General features: G+C 37.4%; 1 protein-coding gene across 5 annotated transcripts in view; it reads right to left on the bottom strand.

Annotated features, from left to right (window-relative positions):
- The window catches only part of LOC127453594 (E3 ubiquitin-protein ligase UBR5-like), an 82,707-nt gene that overhangs the window by 51,103 nt on the left and 10,636 nt on the right, over positions 1-20,968 (bottom strand). For 4 of the 5 annotated variants that reach the window (XM_051720065.1, XM_051720066.1, XM_051720068.1 and 1 more), the window contains exons 2-9: positions 17,075-17,119; positions 16,882-16,963; positions 16,689-16,765; positions 12,407-12,526; positions 10,743-11,013; positions 7,718-7,877; positions 6,372-6,521; positions 3,057-3,268 (exon numbers count right to left, since the gene is read on the bottom strand). In XM_051720065.1, coding sequence (XP_051576025.1) covers positions 3,057-3,268; positions 6,372-6,521; positions 7,718-7,877; positions 10,743-11,013; positions 12,407-12,526; positions 16,689-16,765; positions 16,882-16,963; positions 17,075-17,119 — 1,117 coding nt within the window. The remainder of the gene's footprint in view (positions 1-3,056; positions 3,269-6,371; positions 6,522-7,717; positions 7,878-10,742; positions 11,014-12,406; positions 12,527-16,688; positions 16,766-16,881; positions 16,964-17,074; positions 17,120-20,968) is intronic. The other variant, XM_051720067.1, reaches the window with a different exon arrangement.

The raw sequence follows: 20,968 nt of genomic DNA, 5'->3' as shown, positions 1-20,968 counted from the left end.
ATGTAGTAACTAAGGGGGCAAATACTTTTTCACACATGCCCAGTTGGTATTGGATAACTTTTTTGCTTCAATAAATTACATTATAAATGTAAAAACTGTATTTTGTGTTTACTCAGATTGCCTTTGTTTTATTTTAGATTTAGTTTGAATTTGTTATGAACAATTTATTATGATTTAGACAAAAACTGAAGAAATCAGGATGGAGCAAATACTTCCACAGCACTGTATGTTTCATGTTTTCTAAAGTCACACAGATTTATGTGAGGAACTGACCCAAACTGCAAATGGGTCATTCTCAAAAAATGTTGACTTTCCAACTTACAAAATACTGGCATTTTTTCGTTCAGTTCAGTTTTTGCCCATTAACGCTGAGGGTAAACATTTTACAACATGTTGACATTATTCTTATTCATAAAGGACAACTTGGCTGTTGTTCTTTCTTTTATTATTTAATTTTGTTTCATGAACGAAGCAAGGTAACACTAATGAGGGTTAAATGGATTACAACACCAAATTTGTGTGTGAAAATTAGTTAAAATGTGAATTAATAACTTAACATGCTGGGGAAAATCACTATATGCATATTTAAGCAGCCTCTGAACTTTGACCTTTATTTTCCACAACTTTTTGTATTTAAAAAAAAAAAGTTAAAACAAAAAGATTTTTTAAAATTTTTTTTATCATTGATAACACCAATGCCATGAAATCAAGGGACAAACATTCTTTTTAAATGATTAAAATTATTATTACTAATTTTGTTTAGCTTTTTTACACACTTGTTCGGCCTTGCACTAATGCTTGTATTAAAAATAAGTGTTTATTATTTATATAAACACATAAATAACTTTACATGTCACAGAAGTGTACCAAATAACAAGGATTTTTTTTTACCAGGCAAGTGACAATATCAAATAAAATAGCTTTTTTCTTTTTTTGGCTATTTGAAAGTTTTTTTCGTGACTAAAATGTGTCTGGACAAATATTTTGATATTGACCCAAATGTTGTCAGAAATTACCTATTTTGTGAGACACAAATCTTTCCTTACACAAGGAGGCGCTATACGGCTCACAAAACTGAATCCTCCAAATCTCAGAAGGTTTAACATCTCATATAATTTTTTCACTCTGGAAAGTAATTTATAATTAAAACTGATTGTTGCAATAATTCATATTTGTTAAATCTGCCACAGCAGTATCTATAAATACATATTTTTTTTTAATCCTCCAGTACCACTTGATTGTGATTGGCACATTCTGAACCGTGCTGCCAAAAGTAACGGGTGCCACGTGACAGTGTTACAAAAACCTAGCAATTTGCTTCAGAAGACATTAATTGATCGACTGGAGTCGTGTGGATTACTTCTATGCTGCAGACTGATGGCACCTGTTTACTCGCATTGTATGGACTAAAAGAGCTGAAATGTGCTTAAAATCTTCACTTCAATTCTGCTGAAGAAGGAATACACATCTGGGATGGCTTAAAGGTGATCAATCATGAGAGAATTTTAATTTTTGGGTGAAGTTTAATTTTCAATATGTGTTGAAATTAACATTAATCAAGGATTAACCCTATAATGCTGTGTGCATCAAATACAAATCACAACGTGTGACGGCTCCTCTTTCACTCTCTGTTCAAGCTGACGAGCCAAACAACCAACAGTATGTCATGTTCACATGTTTATGGCACAATCTAATGGTTATTTGTGAAAAAAGTGGTTTCAATGTTTAATCTATTTAAAATGGCTTGCACGAAAAGTGACTTATGTTGGGATAAATGACAGCTTATTTTAATAAAGTAAAAGTGACAGTAATGATTATATTGTTACTGATATTTTAAAATGAGTATTTGCTGAATATAAGCAACTTGTGCTTGGTTAAAATTTTGTATATTATTTTATTGAAAACACCCTTTGAAATCCATGTATGAAACATACAACAGGCTTTTAGGGAATATCTGTCAATCACCATTACATTACATTCATCAAAAAAATTTATTTTATAAGACTCATTTAAAGTGTGAACTAATATTTCTATGTATTTTCATTTATGCATTCATTATAAAGATCTCATTATTTTACATCACAAGCTATTATGATGTCATCTTACCATAAGTTCCTGAGAGCCAGCGAAAAATGATTTACAATTTCCCTTTTTTAAATGTCAATATAGTGTTTGGTGCATAAAATACATATGATAAAAATTATTTTATTCATATTGTATTTGATGGGATACATTTCAGTCCATATTTATAGATCAAGGAGAGGAATGGTCAAACTCTGAAACATTTGGCATCTCTGAAAAGCCCAGAGAGTCCTCTGATAATATCCCAAGATTTACCACTGTACAAAAACTTCAAAAGCAAACGTCCTACATAAAAATGAATTACTGGGCCTCAGGAGGAGAATGACCTTTAAAGTCTAATGTATCAAATATGATACATAAGAAAATGTGCAAACTTTTTCTTCTTTTACAATTTCTTTTTATAGTTTGTCTATTGGTACTAAAAACAATTTAAATGTCAAAAAATTAGAATTTTCTGGCAATTCTTTCATATGTCAGACTATTTATTCTATTGAACGTAACATTTTGCAGTGGCTGAGAATTGTGTCCAATCACAGACAAGTCTGCCACTCACCTCTGTGCATAATTTATTCAAAATTTGAAAACAGCAGCTTTGGTTTTTTATTCTTCTAAGAGTTCTAAAGATGTCATATATGCAACTAGTCTTAATTTATCGATGTTTAAAACAACAATTATGTAATTCAGAAACAGTTCCGGATGTGCAGTTCTGTTTTTGATGTGTTGCCTAAATAAAAAATAAAAAAATGGCATGCAGTTGATCCACAGAATTTTTTTTTTTTTAATGTAAAATCTATTGATCAACATTAAATCGCAATTACAATATCAAGGGAAATAATTGATAATTATGTCTTAAATAATTTGTCATATTCGCGTACACCTAATTGACTTAATAGTATGAATACTTAAAATTCAGCATCTCCACAGAAATAATCTGAAATGTGGTATTCTTGGACAGCGGCAGTATAAAGACCCACCTTATCAGGCCACCACTGCAGCTCTTCACCCAGAGTAACAGGGCTCTGCAGAGGCACGCTCTTCTTGTCAAGGCTGGGTTCTCCCTCGCGGCTGGTGGAGCCACGCTCCGCATCGAAGGAGGCTCCATCCAGCCACCTCCTCTCGCGCAGCCTCAGGACCGACTCCCGCTCGCGGAGCAGTTCAGAGTCTCGCTCTAGGGGGAGAAGGAGAACTGGTATGCAATAGGGTCACACCAGTGGGATAACAGTAAGCCACTCTCTGGGAAAGACCCTTAGAATAGTGAGATTTCATACAAATTACATAGTGACTAAAAAACAAAGTATATAGCAAAACTATTTTACTTACTTCTGTGACACCAACCACCAAAAATAATTGACCTTTATGCTGTAAATGACTGATTGAAAGGATCCATGACCATTTAGGTAATGGGGTAATTTAGAGCCCCAGAAAGGAGCAAAATATAAGACAAATGGGCTAGATGTGAACAGGTATACAACTTAAAAGGATAGTTCACCTAAAAATAACCATTCTGTCATCATTTACCCACCCTAATATTGATCAAAACCTGTATAACTGACTTTTTGCCATGGACCCTTTTTTTTATACAAAGAAAGAAAATGGTGACGGAGGCTCATCTGCCTAACATTTTTTTTGTGTTCCACTAAATGTCGTACAGGTTTAAGCAACATGAGGAAATTAAGACAGAATTGTCATTTGTGGGTGAACAACCCGTTTTCACAACTGGCTTTTGTCAGTTGGTGGGTCGTATTAGCAGTGGAAAGATCTTGTCTTGGTGACGGAGATGTCCAGCATTAGCTGAGGTTCATGGGTTAAAACTGCAGGGCCTTTCACAGAGGGCTCACTAGGGGAAACGATTATGACCATGCAGGACACTGGACACTCTCTCAAAAGCACAGACATTCACAAACACCACAAACATGCAGCAAGGTCTTCAAGTACTATATATTCTGTTTGCAGAGGCTAATGGATGTCTATAAGGGCATTTTCACACTTGGTCCGTTTCAGGTCTCAGAGTGTGGTTCGCAGGATTTTTAGCTCACATCTGAACAATCCAAACGATCACAGACCCCTTTAAAGCGAATCTAACCGAGACCATCTCAGGAAGTGGTCCGAGTTAGGTTGGCTAATAACGTGCATTGTGAACACAAAGTGCTCCGGGCTCACTTTATTTTCCATTTCGCATAACGGCAAACACGTTTGACAGGTTACCATACACCAGTAATAATGACGTGCACAAAGAGACGCGATGAGCTGCTTATTCTGTTTCTATTGAGATTGCTGATAAAAATACAAAATAAAGATTATTTCGTGCAGTGACAGAGCAGATCACTATCGCGCTTCAAACAGACATTCGATCTCTTGCACTGACAAGGCATGTCTCTCTCCCGCTCCTGGTTTCAGTTTCCGCATTATATGATATAAGACACTTCCTGTTTCCCATTTTTCGCCATTATTTAATGCATCGCCATGGCAACACTGATATATTAACATCTGCTTGTAACTTAACATCTTTAATGTCTTGGCATAATGTTGTCTAAATGTGGTGACAGTCTCATGAATCACCTAGGAGGAGTATTTAAAAGTTCAGAGCTTACGATTTTCAGAAAATCCAAAATGGTCAACTTCCTGTTGGGCGGAGCTAATACAGCTGAAGTCAGAAGTTCACATACACTTAGGTGTAAGTCATTAAAACTCATTTTTTAATCACTCCACAGATTTCATATTAGCAAACTATAGTTTTGGCAAGTCATTTAGGACATCTACTTTGTGCATGACAAGTAATTGTTCCAACAATTGTTTACAGACAGATTGTTTCACTTTTAATTGACTATATCACAATTCCAGTGGGTCAGAAGTTTACATATGCTAAGTTAACTGTGCCTTTAAGCAGCTTGGAAAATTCCAAAAAATGATGTCAAGCCTTTAGCCAATTAGCTTCTGATAGTAGGTGTACTGAATTAGAGGTGTACCTGTGGATTAGTGCCTGACTGATATATCGGTCGGCCGATATTAGCCTTTCACCGATATATCTGTATCGCCGTATATTTTACCGATATGAAAACTTTTTTCAGAACATATAATGCAGAAAACAATGCTTTAGAACTGGTGTCATAGCGTAGTTTGTCCAGCAGAGCACGCTCCGACTCCATTGTTTACAGAGCTGACTCTGAACTGACATTGGTTCTGCAGACAGGGCGGAGTTAAACCGTGTGGATTTGAGTGATCTCTTCTCCTTAAATTGCTAACTAGTTTGTAAACACATACTGGAAAGTTAATTAAAAAAAATGACCACATCGTTTTATATAACGTTAGCCCTGTCCCTGACAACCATGTCACTCATGTTTATCACATCTGTTTGCTGTTAGCCAGCTATAGTTTGTCAGTGCAGTCAGTAATGCAGCAGATTGAAAGGTAAACATCAGAGCATCTTTTTGCAGCTCAGCAGACAACGGTGCGGTGGTGGATTGTGTGTGGCGAGTGTTGATTTCACGCTTTGCTGTTACCTAATTGGTGAGACGCAATGCTGGAAAGTAAATAAAGTCCATCTTTTACTCTGTGGCAACGAGCTTACAGCTAACTAGCTAACCACGTAGCTACTTTCATTGTTGTCAGCGTGTAAACATGTATTCATCAAACTGTTTTGTTCAGGATTCACAGTTTGGTACCCCCTTCAACCAAACAATTCCAGTCATTGCATTTATAAAATGTAATATTTAAAAAGTCTGGTTTTCCAGACATTAAAATATGATACGTAATAAAAAGTAGATTTAATAAATAGTATATTTGCCCTGTGTAAATAATAATATATAGGAACTGTATCTAAAATAAATGAGGGGTGATTATATATATATATATATATATATATATATATACATACATACACACATACACACACACACACACAGTATATATATATATTTTTTAATGTGTTGAAACTTGACACCGGGAGACGCACCCTAAAAACAGCAACTTTTTTTTTTTCTCTCGTAAATGTAAATGAGTGTAAATGCCAACACCATCATATATGTCGAAATTACTGATGCCTGTCAACCAAAACATGAGCTCATCGATGTCATTCAATGAGTCTGCTTTTTTATTCCATCAGTTACTCCTGGTCCTCTTTCCGTATACATTTAATTTATACGTAGGGTTACATCCTACATAAATTTAATGGTGCAACGCTCAAATATTTAGTAGAGCGTAAATTGTGACTTAGTGTATTTATGAAGGCGGCAGTGGTTGTGGCACCAGCAGTTCCACAAAACTGTCTGAACGTGCGCTTTGGTCTTTACCTCGTGAGGAGCCGAGACGAGACAAGGAGGAGCGTCGGAAAGAGGGGTATCCAAAATAACTGATGTCCTCAGAGAACATGGCGTCTGCATCAATGATCACACTGGGATGAGCGGAGTGAATGTCTGCATCGAGCAGGGACATCAAGTCTTCTATAGAAGTATGAAAGACACTGTATCAAAACAAGCTCGTAAGAGGGAAGAACATCACAGTCTTAAGATACACTGTAGAAGAACTGCAACTTTGTTTAAAGCACACGAGCAGCACTGCAGTTCACACCTGACTGAGGAGAGGAAGAATTACACAGATCACAGTCCAGATGCACTCTAAACTTTCACAGCTTCAGGTGATGTAGATCGCAAAGTATGAGGGAATTATACAAAAATACAAAATAAGTAAATACAGAAGCACTCTCGTTGTGGAATAAGTGGAGCTGGAGCAAAACTTGCATGTCGAGTGTCCTTTTTTTTGTTCCCCAATTTGGAATACCCAATTCCCACTACTTAGTAGGTCCTTGTGGTGGTGCGGTTACTCGCCTCAATCTGGGTGGCGGAGGACAAGTCTCAGTTGAGACGGTCAATCCGCGCATCTTATCACGTGACTCGTTGTGCATGACACCGCGGAGACTCAGAGCATGTGGAGGCTCATGCTACTCTCCGCGATCCACACACAACTTACCACACGCCCCATTGAGAGCAAGAACCACTAATTGTTACCACGAGGAGGTTACCCCATGTGACTCTACCCTCCCTAGCAACCTGGCCAATTTGGTTGCTTAGGAGACCTGACTGGAGTCACTCATCAGCGTGTCGAGCGTCGTTAAAGGTAACACCTCGGCATTACATCTTTAATGCAGTTATATTTAATGCATTATAGCTTTATTAAAGTTCAAATAATACAGAAGCAGATCACAAATAACTACAAACTCCGAAACTGCCATTTCTCTGTGCGGTCAGCGCCTCTTCTATGAGTTGCGTGAATGTCCCGATCTATGGGGGAAGAGATTGAAACTGCACCCGGCTGATGCACACTCTGTCGCGGAGACGCCCTTTATTGTTAGCAAGCACGTTTAATACAAACTTAAGTCGGGGCATATGCTGAATAATCGGTTAAGAGCTAATGATTAACCGTTGCAATAATCAGCGTATAATCATTCTAATAATCGTTACATTAATCGATTATCAAAATAATCGTTAGTTGCAGCTCTACTAAAGTTACACAATTCACCATTAAAACAAAAAAAGATTTTTAAAATCAGAGGCTTTCTAAAAACACGAAGGAACGGAAATGTATCATCAATATCAATACTTGGTTTCTGATGTGTTACCGATCTAGCCTGTTTGTTTACCTCCAGGTAAGTAGGACTCACTGGCCGTGTCGTCGCCATCATCTCCATCCTCATCATCTCTGCTCAACAGGTTGTTTACAGCCAAGTTTACATCCAGGTTTGTGCGCTGGAGCTCTCGAATAATTACACTTCTGGACTTTCCCTGAAGAACCACCTGCGCCTGAAAACAGAAGCAAATCCAATGAGTTATAAAATTATTCTGCCTCACAGGAAGTCCATATACCTTTAAGGGACAGTTTACCCAAAAAATGTTATATTCTGTCATTAATTACTCACCCTCATGTGGTTCTAATCCATAATGCTGCTATTTTTTCCATGGACCACAAAGAATAAGTTTCGAAGAATTAACACCATACAATGAAACTATCTGACAGCTTTGTGTGAAGACCAAACAGACCGAAATTTCATTACATATTCACTGACAATTATGAAATTTGGCTGACAATTAATCAAATAATTGCAATTACATTGATTAATTGTATCATCAATCATTGAATCATATTTCTTAAGGTGCATGTGTAATTTCTACATATTTAACTTCAAATATATAAATCAAATAATAAAACAGGATTTATAATTAAGGCTTTAGAACTATATCAATAACATGAAAATTGTTTTTAATATCAACATTTTTCTAAATACTTAAAATATGTCTCTGTTTTGGGTCAGCTATAGTTTTGGTAAATGTTACATTTACACTTGTTTTTGGAACTCATTAACAATATACAGTTGTGCTCAAAAGTTGGCATACCCTTGGAGAATTGGTAATATATGTACCATTTTTAAAGAAAACATGAGTGGGCAGGCACATTTCTTTTATGTCTTATGGGATTCATATTCAACTGTAGGTTATAACAGAATGGCACAATCATAAAACAAAACATGGCAACAAAGAAAAAAATGAAATGACCCCTGTTCAGAAGTCTGCATACCCTTAGTTCTTAATACTGTGTATTGCCCCCTTTAGCATCAATGACAGTGTGCAGTCTTTTGTAATAGTTGTCTATGAGGCCCCAAATTCTTACAGGTGGTATAGCTGCTCATTCGTCTTGGCATAATGCCTCCAGGTCATGCAAAGTCTTGCATGAACCACACATTTGAGATCTCCCCAGAGTGGCTCAATGATATTAAGGTCAGGAGACTGTGATGGCCACTCCAGAACCTTCACCTTTTTCTGCTGTAACCACTGGAGGGTCAACTTGGCCTTGTGCTTAGGGTCATTGTCATGCTGGAAAGTCCAAGAGCGTCCCATGTGCAGCTTTCGTGCAGAAGAATGCAAATTGTCTGCCAGTATTTTCTGATAACATGCTGCATTCATCTTGCCATCAGTTTTCACAAGATTCCCCGTGCCTTTAGAGCTCACACCCCCAAATCATCAGTGAGCTTCATCATGCTTCACAATGGGGATGGTATTCTTTTCACTATAGGCCTTGTTGACCCCTCTCCAAACATAGCGCTTATGGTTGTGACCATAAAGCTCTATTTTGGTCTTGTCACTCCAAATTACAGTGTGCCAGAAGCTGTGAGGCATCAAGGTGTTGTCGGGCATATTGTAACCGGGCTTTTTTGTGGCATTGGTGCAGTAAAGGCTTCTTTCTGGCAACTCGACCATGCAGCTCATTTTTGTTCAAGTATCGTCGTATTGTGCTCCTTGAAACAACCACACCGTCTTTTTCCAGAGCAGCCTGTATTTCTCCTGAGGTTTCCTGTGGGTTTTTCTTTGTATCCCGAACAATTCTTCTGGCAGTTGTGGCTGAAATCTTTCTTGGTCTGCTTGACCTTGGCTTGGTATCAAGAGATCCCCGAATTTTCCACTTCTTAATAAGTGATTGAACAGTACTGACTGGCATTTTCAAGGCTTTGGATATCTTTTTATATTCTTTTCCATCTTTATAAATTTCCATTACCTTGTTACGCAGGTCTTTTGACAGTTCTTTTCTGCTCCCCATGGCTCAATATCTAGCCTGCTCAGTGCATCCACGTGAGAGCTAACGAACTCATTGACTATTTATACACAGACACTAATTGCAATTTAAAAAGCCACAGGTGTGGGAAATTAACCTTTAATTGCCATTTAAACCTGTGTGCGTCACCTTGTGTGTCTGTAACAAGGCCAAACATTCAAGGGTGTGTAAACTTTTGATCAGGGCCATTTGGGTGATTTCTGTTATCATTATGATTTAAAAAGGAGCCAAACAACTATGTGATAATAAATGGCTTCATATGATCACTATCCTTAAATACAAGACTTTTGAATTTTGCATGATCAGTCATATTTTCAAAATCAATGCCAAAATTTCACAATTTCTGCCAGGGTATGCAAACTTTTGAGCACAACATTATATATATAGATTTTTTTTCCAAACAAAATATACATTATTATATTTATATTATTTTAGATTATGCAATCGTAAAATATTTATGTCCTAATTTCTTCACTTTCACATTTTTTTTATGTTCTTTTATTAAACCTTTTATTAAATTGTATTAAACGAGTGTGTCTCGTCCTCTGTGTCACTACGTGTCATTAACATTGTGTATATGAACCCGTTATGTCCAGGAGCATTTGCCATTACAATATTTAATAATTGCGACATGCCTAGTGAACACATTTTAAAAACATAAGAGCAAGTTAAATTTTGGAGCTATGGCGGAGGGGAAGATTATCAGTGAATAAAAACGTAAATTTCATTCTGTTTCTCACACAAAGCTGCTGTATGACTGCTGAAAACTTGAAATATAGTGCACAAGTCATATGGACTTCTTTTATGGTGCTATTTTGGCCATAAAATAAAAAATTAAAAAAAAGAAACTTATCTTTTATTTTATGGTAAACATTCTGCCTAGTATGTACTTTTGTGTTTCACAGAAAAAAAAGAAAATACTGGGTTAAAATGTTATGAGGGTGATTAAATAACAGAATATTCCCTTTTGGGTGAGGTATCCCTTTAAAAGTCAGGAAGGTCTTTAACCCATCCCCACAGCCATGGATCAGCCATGAAGAGTCTCCCGCAGAGACCGTTACCTGAGAGATAAGCTCCTCTGGGATGACAGAGGCTGGAATTACAGGCTGTGGCTGACTGCCCAGCAGGCCGGACCCTCTGTCTCTGCCAGTGCGGATCACACGGGTCTGTCTACGTGAATCACGAGCCGCTGTGGAGGAGCGGCCTGAAGATCCTCCTCCTCCAGCGCCACCTCCGCCGCCGCCTCCGCTCCCACTGCCGCCTCCTGTGCTTCCTCCGCCACTGCCCCCACCTCCACTGCTTCCACCGTTCACTCCTGAACTCCAGCGGCTCCTGTCAGGCACATGAACAATCAGGCTCAGTTTACGGCCAACATCACTCTCTCTGCATCTCACGTTCAATTCTAAAGCCAAAGTGACCTGGATGCATTTATATTTCTGCTTTGCCATCTTACTTGACGTGGAAAGTTTAATTTAAAAAACATGTTCACAACAATTTGCAATGCTTTTGTGGTGATTGTGGAAATTAAGAAGCATTGGGAATATCTCAATGATTTTAATGCATTTATTTGCCCATAAAGTTTCCTAAATATTGTGCAATTAGACCGGTTTTACAATCCTTTCTTATCTCACTCCTTTCAAGCATGAGCGTAGAGACAGATGTTTTAAGTGTCTCTGATTTAAATTCAGTAGCAAATCTGCATTCAAGTTGGTTAGAATAATTATAATATTTTAATAATCCGTTTCAAACTTCAAATTCAACAAATGCAGAGTCTGTGTAGCATTTTTCATGTATTAAAATGTTCTAGTTAAAATATATGCAAGTAAATATTGCTGTTTATTACGATGTTTTGTCACATTGGTGCTTATTAGGCATGTGACAAATAACATGCACAATGATATTGTTATCGTGGGCACTTCAAAGTATAATATAATTACAGATAACCTTTAAGCCAAATTATTTAGATTTTTCTGATTGCACAGTAGTTTTTTTTTTTTAATCAACAAATCAAGATTCACAACAGCATAAATGACATGCACACTCATGTAAACAAAACCAACGTGGATTTTATCCGATATTTGCACTTTAATCGGGACTACACCAGATTTTTATTTGTACATTTTATTATTAATTAAACAGTGTGACTGTTCATAAGGGACTTTCCATGTTTGTAGCATTGCACTTTAAGATTTTTTGACTTAATATTTATTTCATAAATGTGATACCATCACACATGCCTAGTGCATATTAAAAATACATTCTTGTTTTTATTTGGTGAATTTATTTTTAAATAGATTTGTACTGTTTTCTTATCACATTAAACATTGAATCTACTTGCCTAAATTAGCTGCGAGTAGAAATGATAGTTCCTCTATTTGAAAAAACAAAAACGAATTTACATAAAAATCAGGATATATATTAAATATTGTCAATAGACTGGAAAAATGTTGAGATAATTGTATTAGCTACATCGACCATACCCTACTAGCACACTTCAGAAAAACACCGATTTTATTTTTCTCAAACGTATGTTTGTGGGTGAAAACGCCACTTAAAAACTAAATATTTCTGGTCATGGAGCTGTGATGTAAAAGCTTTGATGTTAACTTTTTTCTTAACTAAACTCTCTTTTCAAACCGCTTTCTTATAACTGAAGGCACCTTTGCACGTGTGCCTGCCAACTTTACCTGATGGCTGCATTCCTCAAAGCCCTGCCACAACTTACCCAAGGGTGTTGCCTGCCAGTCTGCCCAGTGTGTCAGAACCAGACAGGAACCAGGGCGGATCACTAGTCCTGCCTGGCTTGGAGCTCCTTCCTGTCCCTGAGACACTGCTCAACTTTGAACTGGAAACAAAAGATGGGAGATCAGTTACACATCTATAGTCCCACATGGGACCATCACAGGCCTATGAGCCAACTTGGGGGGGGGGGGGTTGACTAACATGGCAACACCCTTGGGAATCAGACCTGACTGCAGCTCATTCCTCAGGCAAGAGCTTTAGGAAAGGTTTCCCCTAAATCATGTGCCATCATGTCCATTAAATATTTTGGTAGTTTACAAACACTGCTGATTCCTTGCGGATCACAAATGGGATTTGCACTGTTGCAACATGGATTCGATCCCAAAATCCCAATTCCCCCAAAACAAACACACTAAACAATCTGCTCATTTCAAGCAAATCAAAAACACTGAACCATATTTTTTTTAAAGTCTGTTACAGCTATTCATAATTGACAATATGTTTAGATGGAGAGAATCTTTTTAATTATATCATATGATATAATTTATTATTAAGAGCAGTATTTATCTACCACAGAAACAAATGAGGAGCTAAATTGGCTTGACAAAAAGACGTAAAAGGCAACAATGATTTCTACGCATTCTGCATTTTTTTTTTTCTCTCCTTTAAATTGGAAACGCTACACTGAGCTAATGTCACAAAGAAAAAAAATATTTGTAGCATCACTACTTGTTTTGTTTGTATATTCGGTTCTCTATATTTCGGTACTAAACTGACACATTCTTTATTGATAACATCAGACAACAAAAAGCAGCAACATCTCTAAAAATGATCTGAAACACAAAATTGTCCTTTTTTAGTAATCTCTATCTCACAAGCCACAAAATTAACTCTTTCATAAACAAGTATCTTCTCTAAGAATTTAATCCAATGGCATTTTTTTCATTCAATACAATAACATATTTGGGCTAATCACTGCATCATGTAAGTATTGTGTTCATTTCTATATGCATACTTGATAAGATAAAGATTTAAAAGGCTAATAATGTTCAATTTGTGTTTGTCATAGTGGGGACAGAAGAGGTGGGCATACCGTGAATTTATCAAGACTTAATATTCAAGTCATTAAAAGTTAAACATCTTAGTTATAAACAAGCAAATATAAACTCTGATAGTGAAAGCAAAGTGCTCCGGCTTTACTTTAAATGATAGTGTAATGGCAAATGTTCTTGGTCATTACAGGTTCACACACAGAGTGTTAATGACACGCAGTGGCACAGAGGAGGAAACGAATGCCTGCTTATCACTCCACATAACTAAATGATGAAACTAAATATCAAAGGTTTTGCTTCATGAGAAATAAGGGCTTGTGGGTTTAAACAGAGCATTAAATTTACATGTGAAAGTGAAGACAGAAATATTTTACTACTGCACAATTTAAAATAGTAAATATATAATGTACAGTACATTTGAAGTCAGAGGTTTACATACACTTAGGTTGAAGTCATTAAAACTCATTTTTTAATCACTCCACAGATTTCATATTAGCAAACTATAGTTTTGGCAAGTCGTTTAGGACATCTACTTTGTGCATGACATGTCATTTTTTTTTCCAACAATTGTTTACAGATAGATTGTTTCACTTTTAATTGACTATATCACAATTCCAGTGGGTCAGAAGTTTACATACACTAAGTTAACGGTGCCTTTAAGCAGCTTGGAAAATTCCAGAAAATGATGTCAAGCCTTTAGACAATTAGCTTCTGATAGGAGGTGTACTGAATTGGAGGTGTACCTGTGGATGTATTTTAAGGCCTACATTCAAACTCAGTGCCTCTTTGCTTGACATCATGGGAAAATCAAAAGAAATCAGCAAAGACCTCAGGAAAAAAAAAAATCATGGATCATCCTTGGGAGCAATTTCCAAATGCCTGAAGGTACCACGTTCATCTGTACAAACAATAGTACGTAAGTATAAACACCATGGGACCACGCAGCCATCATACCGCTCAGGAAGGAGACACATTCTGTCTCCTAGAGATGAACAAAGTTTGGTGAGAAAAGTGCAAATCAATCCCAGAACAACATCAAAAGGACCTTATGAAGATGCTGGAGGAAACGGGTAGACAAGTATCTATATCCACAGTAAAACGAGTCCTATATCGACATAACCTGAAAGGCTGCTCAGCAAGTATCCACTGCTCCAAAACTGCCATAAAAAAGCCAGACTACAGTTTGCAAGTGCTCATGGGGACAAAGATCTTACTTTCTGGAGAAATGTCCTCTGGTCTGATGAAACAAAAATTGAACTGTTTGGCCATAATGACCACAGTTATGTTTGGAGGAAAAAGGGTGAGGCTTGCAAGCCGAAGAACATCATCCCAACCGTGAAGCATGGGGGTGGCAGCATCATGTTGTGGGGGTGCTTTGCTGCAGGAGGGACTGGTGCACTTCACAAAATAGATGGCATCATGAGGAAGGAAAATTATGTGGATATATTGAAGCAACATCAAGACATCAGCCAGGAAGTTAAAGCTCGGTTGCAAATGGGTCTTCCAAATGGGCAATGACCCCAAGCATACCTCCACAGTTGTGGCAAAATGGCTTAAGGACAACAAAGTCAAGGTATTGGAGTGGCCATCACAAAGCCCTGACCTCAATCCGATAGAACATTTGTGGGCAGAACTGAAAAAGCATGTGCGGGCAAGGAGGCCTACAAACCTGACTCAGTTACACCAGTTCTGTCTGGAGGAATGGGCCAAAATTCCAGCAGCTTATTGTGAGAAGCTTGTGGAAGGCTCCCAAAACATTTGACCCGAGTTAAACAATTTAAAGGCAATGCTACCAAATACTAACAAAGCGTATGTAAACCTCTGACCCACTGGGAATATGATGAAAGTCTCTCTACTATTATTCTGACATTTCACATTCTTAAAATAAAGTAGTGATCCTAACTGACCTAAGACAAGGAATGTTTTCTATGATTAAATGTCAGGAATTGTGAAAAACTGAGTTTAAATGTACTTGGCTAAGCTGTATGTAAACTTCTGACTTCAACTGTATATTTTATTTCTTATAAAAAAAAATTACAAAAAAATTAGTTCCAAAAACAACAGTGTAAATGTAAAATTGGCCAAAACAAAAGTTGACAAAAAGAGACATATTTTAAATATTAAGAAATATTTTGATATTTGATACAGTGTATGATATAAGTTTTAAAGCCTTAAAATAAAATCATATATCCCTATTTTATTATTTGATTTATATATCTGAAGTTAAATATGTTAAAAGTTAGGGATGTCCCAATGCCATTATTTTTTTATTTTTTTTAAATGAGTACAAATACCAATACTTACTTTCTGATACTGGCCGATACAGAGCCGGATACCTGTTATTTTGTATCTCATTAACAGATTATTTCAATTTTATCATCAAAATGGTGTTTAAATAAATTAATTAAAACTTTAATTCACATTAAAAATAACTTCAACATATTGTATTATTTTTATCAAATTAAGTGCTTATATACAGAACCTCACAGCACAAACCAAAATACAACACTGGAGTTATATTTTATCAAATAAATTGCTGCATAAAGCATCATAGATGTGAGATACTGCTTAAATACAGTTATCATTGATTTATTATTATTATTAGTAGTAGTAGTAGTAGTAGTAATACAGTGAATATTACATAACTCTACAATAGTGATATATTTCTGTCGTCCTTTTTTTCATTTAAATTAAGCTTTGAAGTGTTTCTGTGTGATGACGGTAGCTTTTCAGTCTGAAAAAGCTGGGCGCTACATGACTCAGTGATGATTAAACTGCAAAAGCCTGCCATTTAAATAAATATGTACTCTGTATGTGCCTCGTGCTACAAGGTATTTGCTCTGTTCACAGTCATCTACAACAAACAATTCGATGCACATGACGGTGTTTTCCCAGTATGAGCCAAAGAAGAGCTTGAAAAGGTACATGCAGTGCGTTGGCACAACTCGGTCTCCATACGTTCACTAGTGTGCTCTGCTTACATTTGTAGCGTGTTGCACATGCAATGTAAACAATATATTTGTCTCAATAAATTGTAGCTTTGAATTAAACCAGTGAAATGTCAGTATAGCGGTTTTTAGTAATCAACTCATGGTAGGTCAAGATTCATTCAGGGCACTTCTAATCAGGAGGCACAGATCTAATCTAGGGTGATTTTTCATGCCAGCTCAAACATGCACTTTCCACAACTCTAATGGGATATTAATATCTCACCCATCATTGCCGTCAGGCTTGCCGAGCTCCAGACGATCAGGCTGGACGGCAAAACTTATCCTACAGATACGTCCATCCTGAAACAAGGAAACAAACAAACCACATGGATGAGTAAACAATGACATACTTATTTTGTGGTGGATTCTATTCCTTTAAAAGATGATGACCCACAAGAATGAACAAAGAAAATTACCTCAAGGAGAAATCCAGCATGATTTGGTCCAACCACACACTGTTTAAGTTTGGCCTGCTCCAACGGAATAAGGTGTGGATGACTGCAGAGAGAGAAATGTTAGCCTTTTTTTGGAAACTCAATCCTCCACTGATGTGGAAACAACTCTAAAATCACTGGATTTCAAATTGGCAACAAGTTTACATAAGCTTACCTGTTGCAGTTGTATTTGTTGAGCTTCTCTGACACTTCACGGAGCCTGTCGGAAACATCAAAATTAAACATTATTAAAGACTGTCTGTTGTGGCTTCTAAAAACAACTCAACGTCCCATTGAGAATGCCCAAACTAATAGCACTCTCTCCACATTAAAGACACTGTGTGCGACACGCTCAACTGAATCAAGAGCGCAATCATTAAATTGGTTTCGGCTATGACCCACATGTTTAAACCGCAACTGGCCAAACGCTTGAAAGGAGGAAGCTGAGAGTGGATGATTATGGTGCATTATGGTTGAAAAGGAGAACTGTACCGTTCAAGCTCTCCTTGGAAAAAAAAAGCTGGCAATAAACCAGTTGTAAAAATTTGGCAAGCACTCTGTTCCAAAACTTAGCGAGTTGACTACATAGGCAGTATTTTCAGGCATTATAGGCATGCTCCCGACACTAAGGCTGTTCCAAAATGTATAATACACAAGATACCTTCTATTGACCACAATCTAAAGCTGCATCGCATGTACGGTGTCCAAGTCCCTTGATGCTTAGCATGAAATGTGAGTGTTACTTTCATTATCAAGCAAACAGTTGTTCTTTAGGGCTGCAACTAACGATTATTTTGATAATCGATTAATCTAACGATTATTCGCCGATTAATCGTTAGCTCTTAACCGATTATTCGGCTTGTGCCCCGACTTAAAAGGTTGCATTAAACGTGCTTACTAACAATAGAGGACAAAATCATCTTTTAAAAATACCTCAATGACACTCACTGAATTAAAGGAAAATAACTGCAGTAAAACAATTCACTGCAAAAACTCCACTTGTTTTCAAGTGTTTTTTGTCTTGTTTTCCATTTAAAATGGTCTAAAAACCCTTAAAACAAGATACATTTACTCGAGAAGCAACTTAAGATATTTAGACTTGCTTTAAGAGAATGTATTTTAAATATAAGTTTTATATATAAGTGTATTTTTTCACTTGGTTATACTTCTGCGAGTGCAGTAAAGACAAAATATACTTATATTCAAAATCTATTCTCTAAAAGTCTAAATATCTTATATGCTGCTTCTCAGGTGAATGCTTTTTTTGTTTGTTAGTTTTTTTTAAAGGATTTTAAGATATTTTAATTATTAATATTATATTTAACATTCTCATGTACGTTGTTTTAAAGGAGTTTTAGATATTTATATTGGAAAAGAAGCCAAAACAAAAACAAATCAAAAATGTATTTTGTTGCCGTGTATAATGGGGCGAAGACTACCCTCTCTCACCTTTCTGTTCACTTCAATCCATCTTTAACTCAAACAAACTCTCTCTTATTAATAAAGCTGCATATTGACCATTTTCTTCACGATAAGAAATGCACATTGACACATATTATGACTCAAGTCGCGAGCAATCACGTTATAATCTAGCTGCATTAAGCGTGTGCGCTCAAGGGACGAGCGTCCCCGCGACAGAGTGTGCATCAGCCGGATGCAGTTTCAATCTAGAGATCGAACGACTATTCGGCAACGAAAATTAGTCGACAATTTTTTATTGTCGACATTGTCGATAACGTCGACTAATCGTTTCAGCCCTATTGTTGTTGCGCCGTACGTCTATTCATTCTTTCGTTGTGGTCTTGAGATTTCTAGGAAACGGTGTCTGATTTCATGAGGACACAATCACTGTGTCAGTTTGTTACTGACAAAAGTCAAAGAAAGCGTGAACAAAACCGGTGCGTTATTTCCCCCCAGATGCAGCTGAAAATGCAAAATGATCTGTTGTTTTAGCGGAGTACCTCTGTTAGTTCAGCTTCAGATGTGTGTGCCTGTCATCTTGTCAACCTGCTTGTTGATATCAGACAGACACACTGAGGAAGAGCCGTTAAGCTCTCATGCTTGGGTATTTAATCGCTTTAAGTTGTCCGATCGGACGGTTATTTCCTTTAAATATTTTGATTGAGAGGTGGCACGTCACTGCAGCCTGGGACGCATCACTCAGGATGGCGTTTACACCTCAAATGCGATGGTGTCACATGCATTTTTGACTACCTATGTATGTTTTATTGTGATCCAATCACAAAAAGTTTTGCACCCCGTTTACTACAATTTACGCGCTGATCACTTGCGATAGGATCATCTGAAACATCTTAATACCAGCTGTATACATGGTCTAAAATGACTGCAGTAAGAGCTAATGAATGCTATAGAACGACCTTCGGCAGAAGTCCATAACACCGGCATGGCATCAAAACTGAAGCCACGTTATTAAATAAACAATCCAAATGAGGCGCACGTTCATTCATCAGATTATAATTAACAGACAGCGGCTTTGAATGCTTTTTAACAGAGTTAAGAGCAAAGCATTTGTCACGCAGCTCACATTGACGAGCAGTTTCGGTGAGAGACAGCGGTTGAATCTTCGGATGACACGCAGCTCATATCTCAGTCTCTGTGAGTTAATGAAACCCCTCACTATTATCACAAGCCTGTACAGTGCAGCATCCTTTCACATTATATGATGTGACGGACGACTACTGTAGTTGTCCAGTGCGGTTCCGTTCACGCAGCACAGGTCTGCGAAGAACGCGGATGTGAGACCTGAAAATGTGCCTGTGTCAGTTCGGTTATAGAGTGCGGTTGTCACACTCGTAAACAACCATCCTGTGTGTGAACGCAACCGTATCAAGCACTCAAAACAGGTCTGACAACCATATTCAGCTGCTGTGTTAACGTGGTCTTGGTCTGTTCTTAAACAAATTAGATATAACCCTAATATAACTGTAAACAAAAACAAAGGAATTAGAACGGTCCAGATGTATTTCTGGATCCTTTAAACAAAGTCTCTTTTTCAAGATAAGTCAGTCCACAGTCCACCTGTCTTTGGAAAGCTCATGGGCAGTTTGGGCAGCTATTTTTCTATGTAAACAAGCATTATGAAAGTGTAGCTCCTATCTACAGTTGAAGTCAGAAGTTTACATACAGCTTAGCCAAATACATTTAAAGTCAGTTTGTCACAATTCCTGACATTTAATCATAGAAACATTCCCTGTCTTAGGTCAGTTAGGATCACTACTTTATTTTAATTATTTATTTCAGCTTTTATTTCTTTCATCACATTCCCAGTGGGTCAGAAGTTTACATACACTGTGTTAGTATTTGGTAGCATTGCCTTTAAATTGTTTAACTTGGGTCAAATGTTTTGGGTAGTCCTTCCACAAGCTTCTTACAATAAGCTGCTGGAATTTTGGCCCATTGCTCCAGACAGAACTGGTGTAACTGAGTCAGGTTTGTAGGCCTCCTTGCTCGCACACGCTTTTTCAGTTCTGCCCTCAAATTGTCTATCGGATTGAGGTCAGGGCTTTGTGATGGCCAGTCCAATACCTTGACTTTGCTGTCCTTAAGCCATTTTGCCACAATTTTGGGAGGTATGCTTGGGGTCATTGTCCATTCGGAAGACCCATTTGCGACCGAGCTTTCACTTCCTGTCTGATGTCTTGAGATCATGTCTTCAATATATCCACATAATTTTCCTTCCTCATGATGCCATCTATTTTGTAGACAGGGGTTCTAAACAATTATTTAATTTCTATATACATTTTACAATCATTTTTTTCTTCTCCCTTTTTCTCCCTAATTTGGAATGCCCAATTCCCAATGCGCTCTAAGTCCTCGTGGTGGCGTAGTGACTCGCCTCAATCCGGGTGGCGGAGGACGAATCTCAGTTGCCTCCGCGTCTGAGACCGTCAATCCGTGCATCTTATCACGTAGCTTGTGGAGCAAGTTACCGGAGACTTGGTGCATGTGGAGGCCCACGCTATTCTCCACGGCATCCATGCACAACTCACCACTCGCCCCACTGAGAGCGAGAACCACACATTATAGTGACCACAAGGAGGTTACCCCA

The sequence above is a fragment of the Myxocyprinus asiaticus genome, chromosome 16 (genome assembly GCF_019703515.2).
Source record: "Myxocyprinus asiaticus isolate MX2 ecotype Aquarium Trade chromosome 16, UBuf_Myxa_2, whole genome shotgun sequence".
Taxonomy (NCBI): Eukaryota; Metazoa; Chordata; class Actinopteri; order Cypriniformes; family Catostomidae; genus Myxocyprinus; species Myxocyprinus asiaticus.
This window is presented reverse-complemented; position numbering and strand designations above follow the sequence as displayed.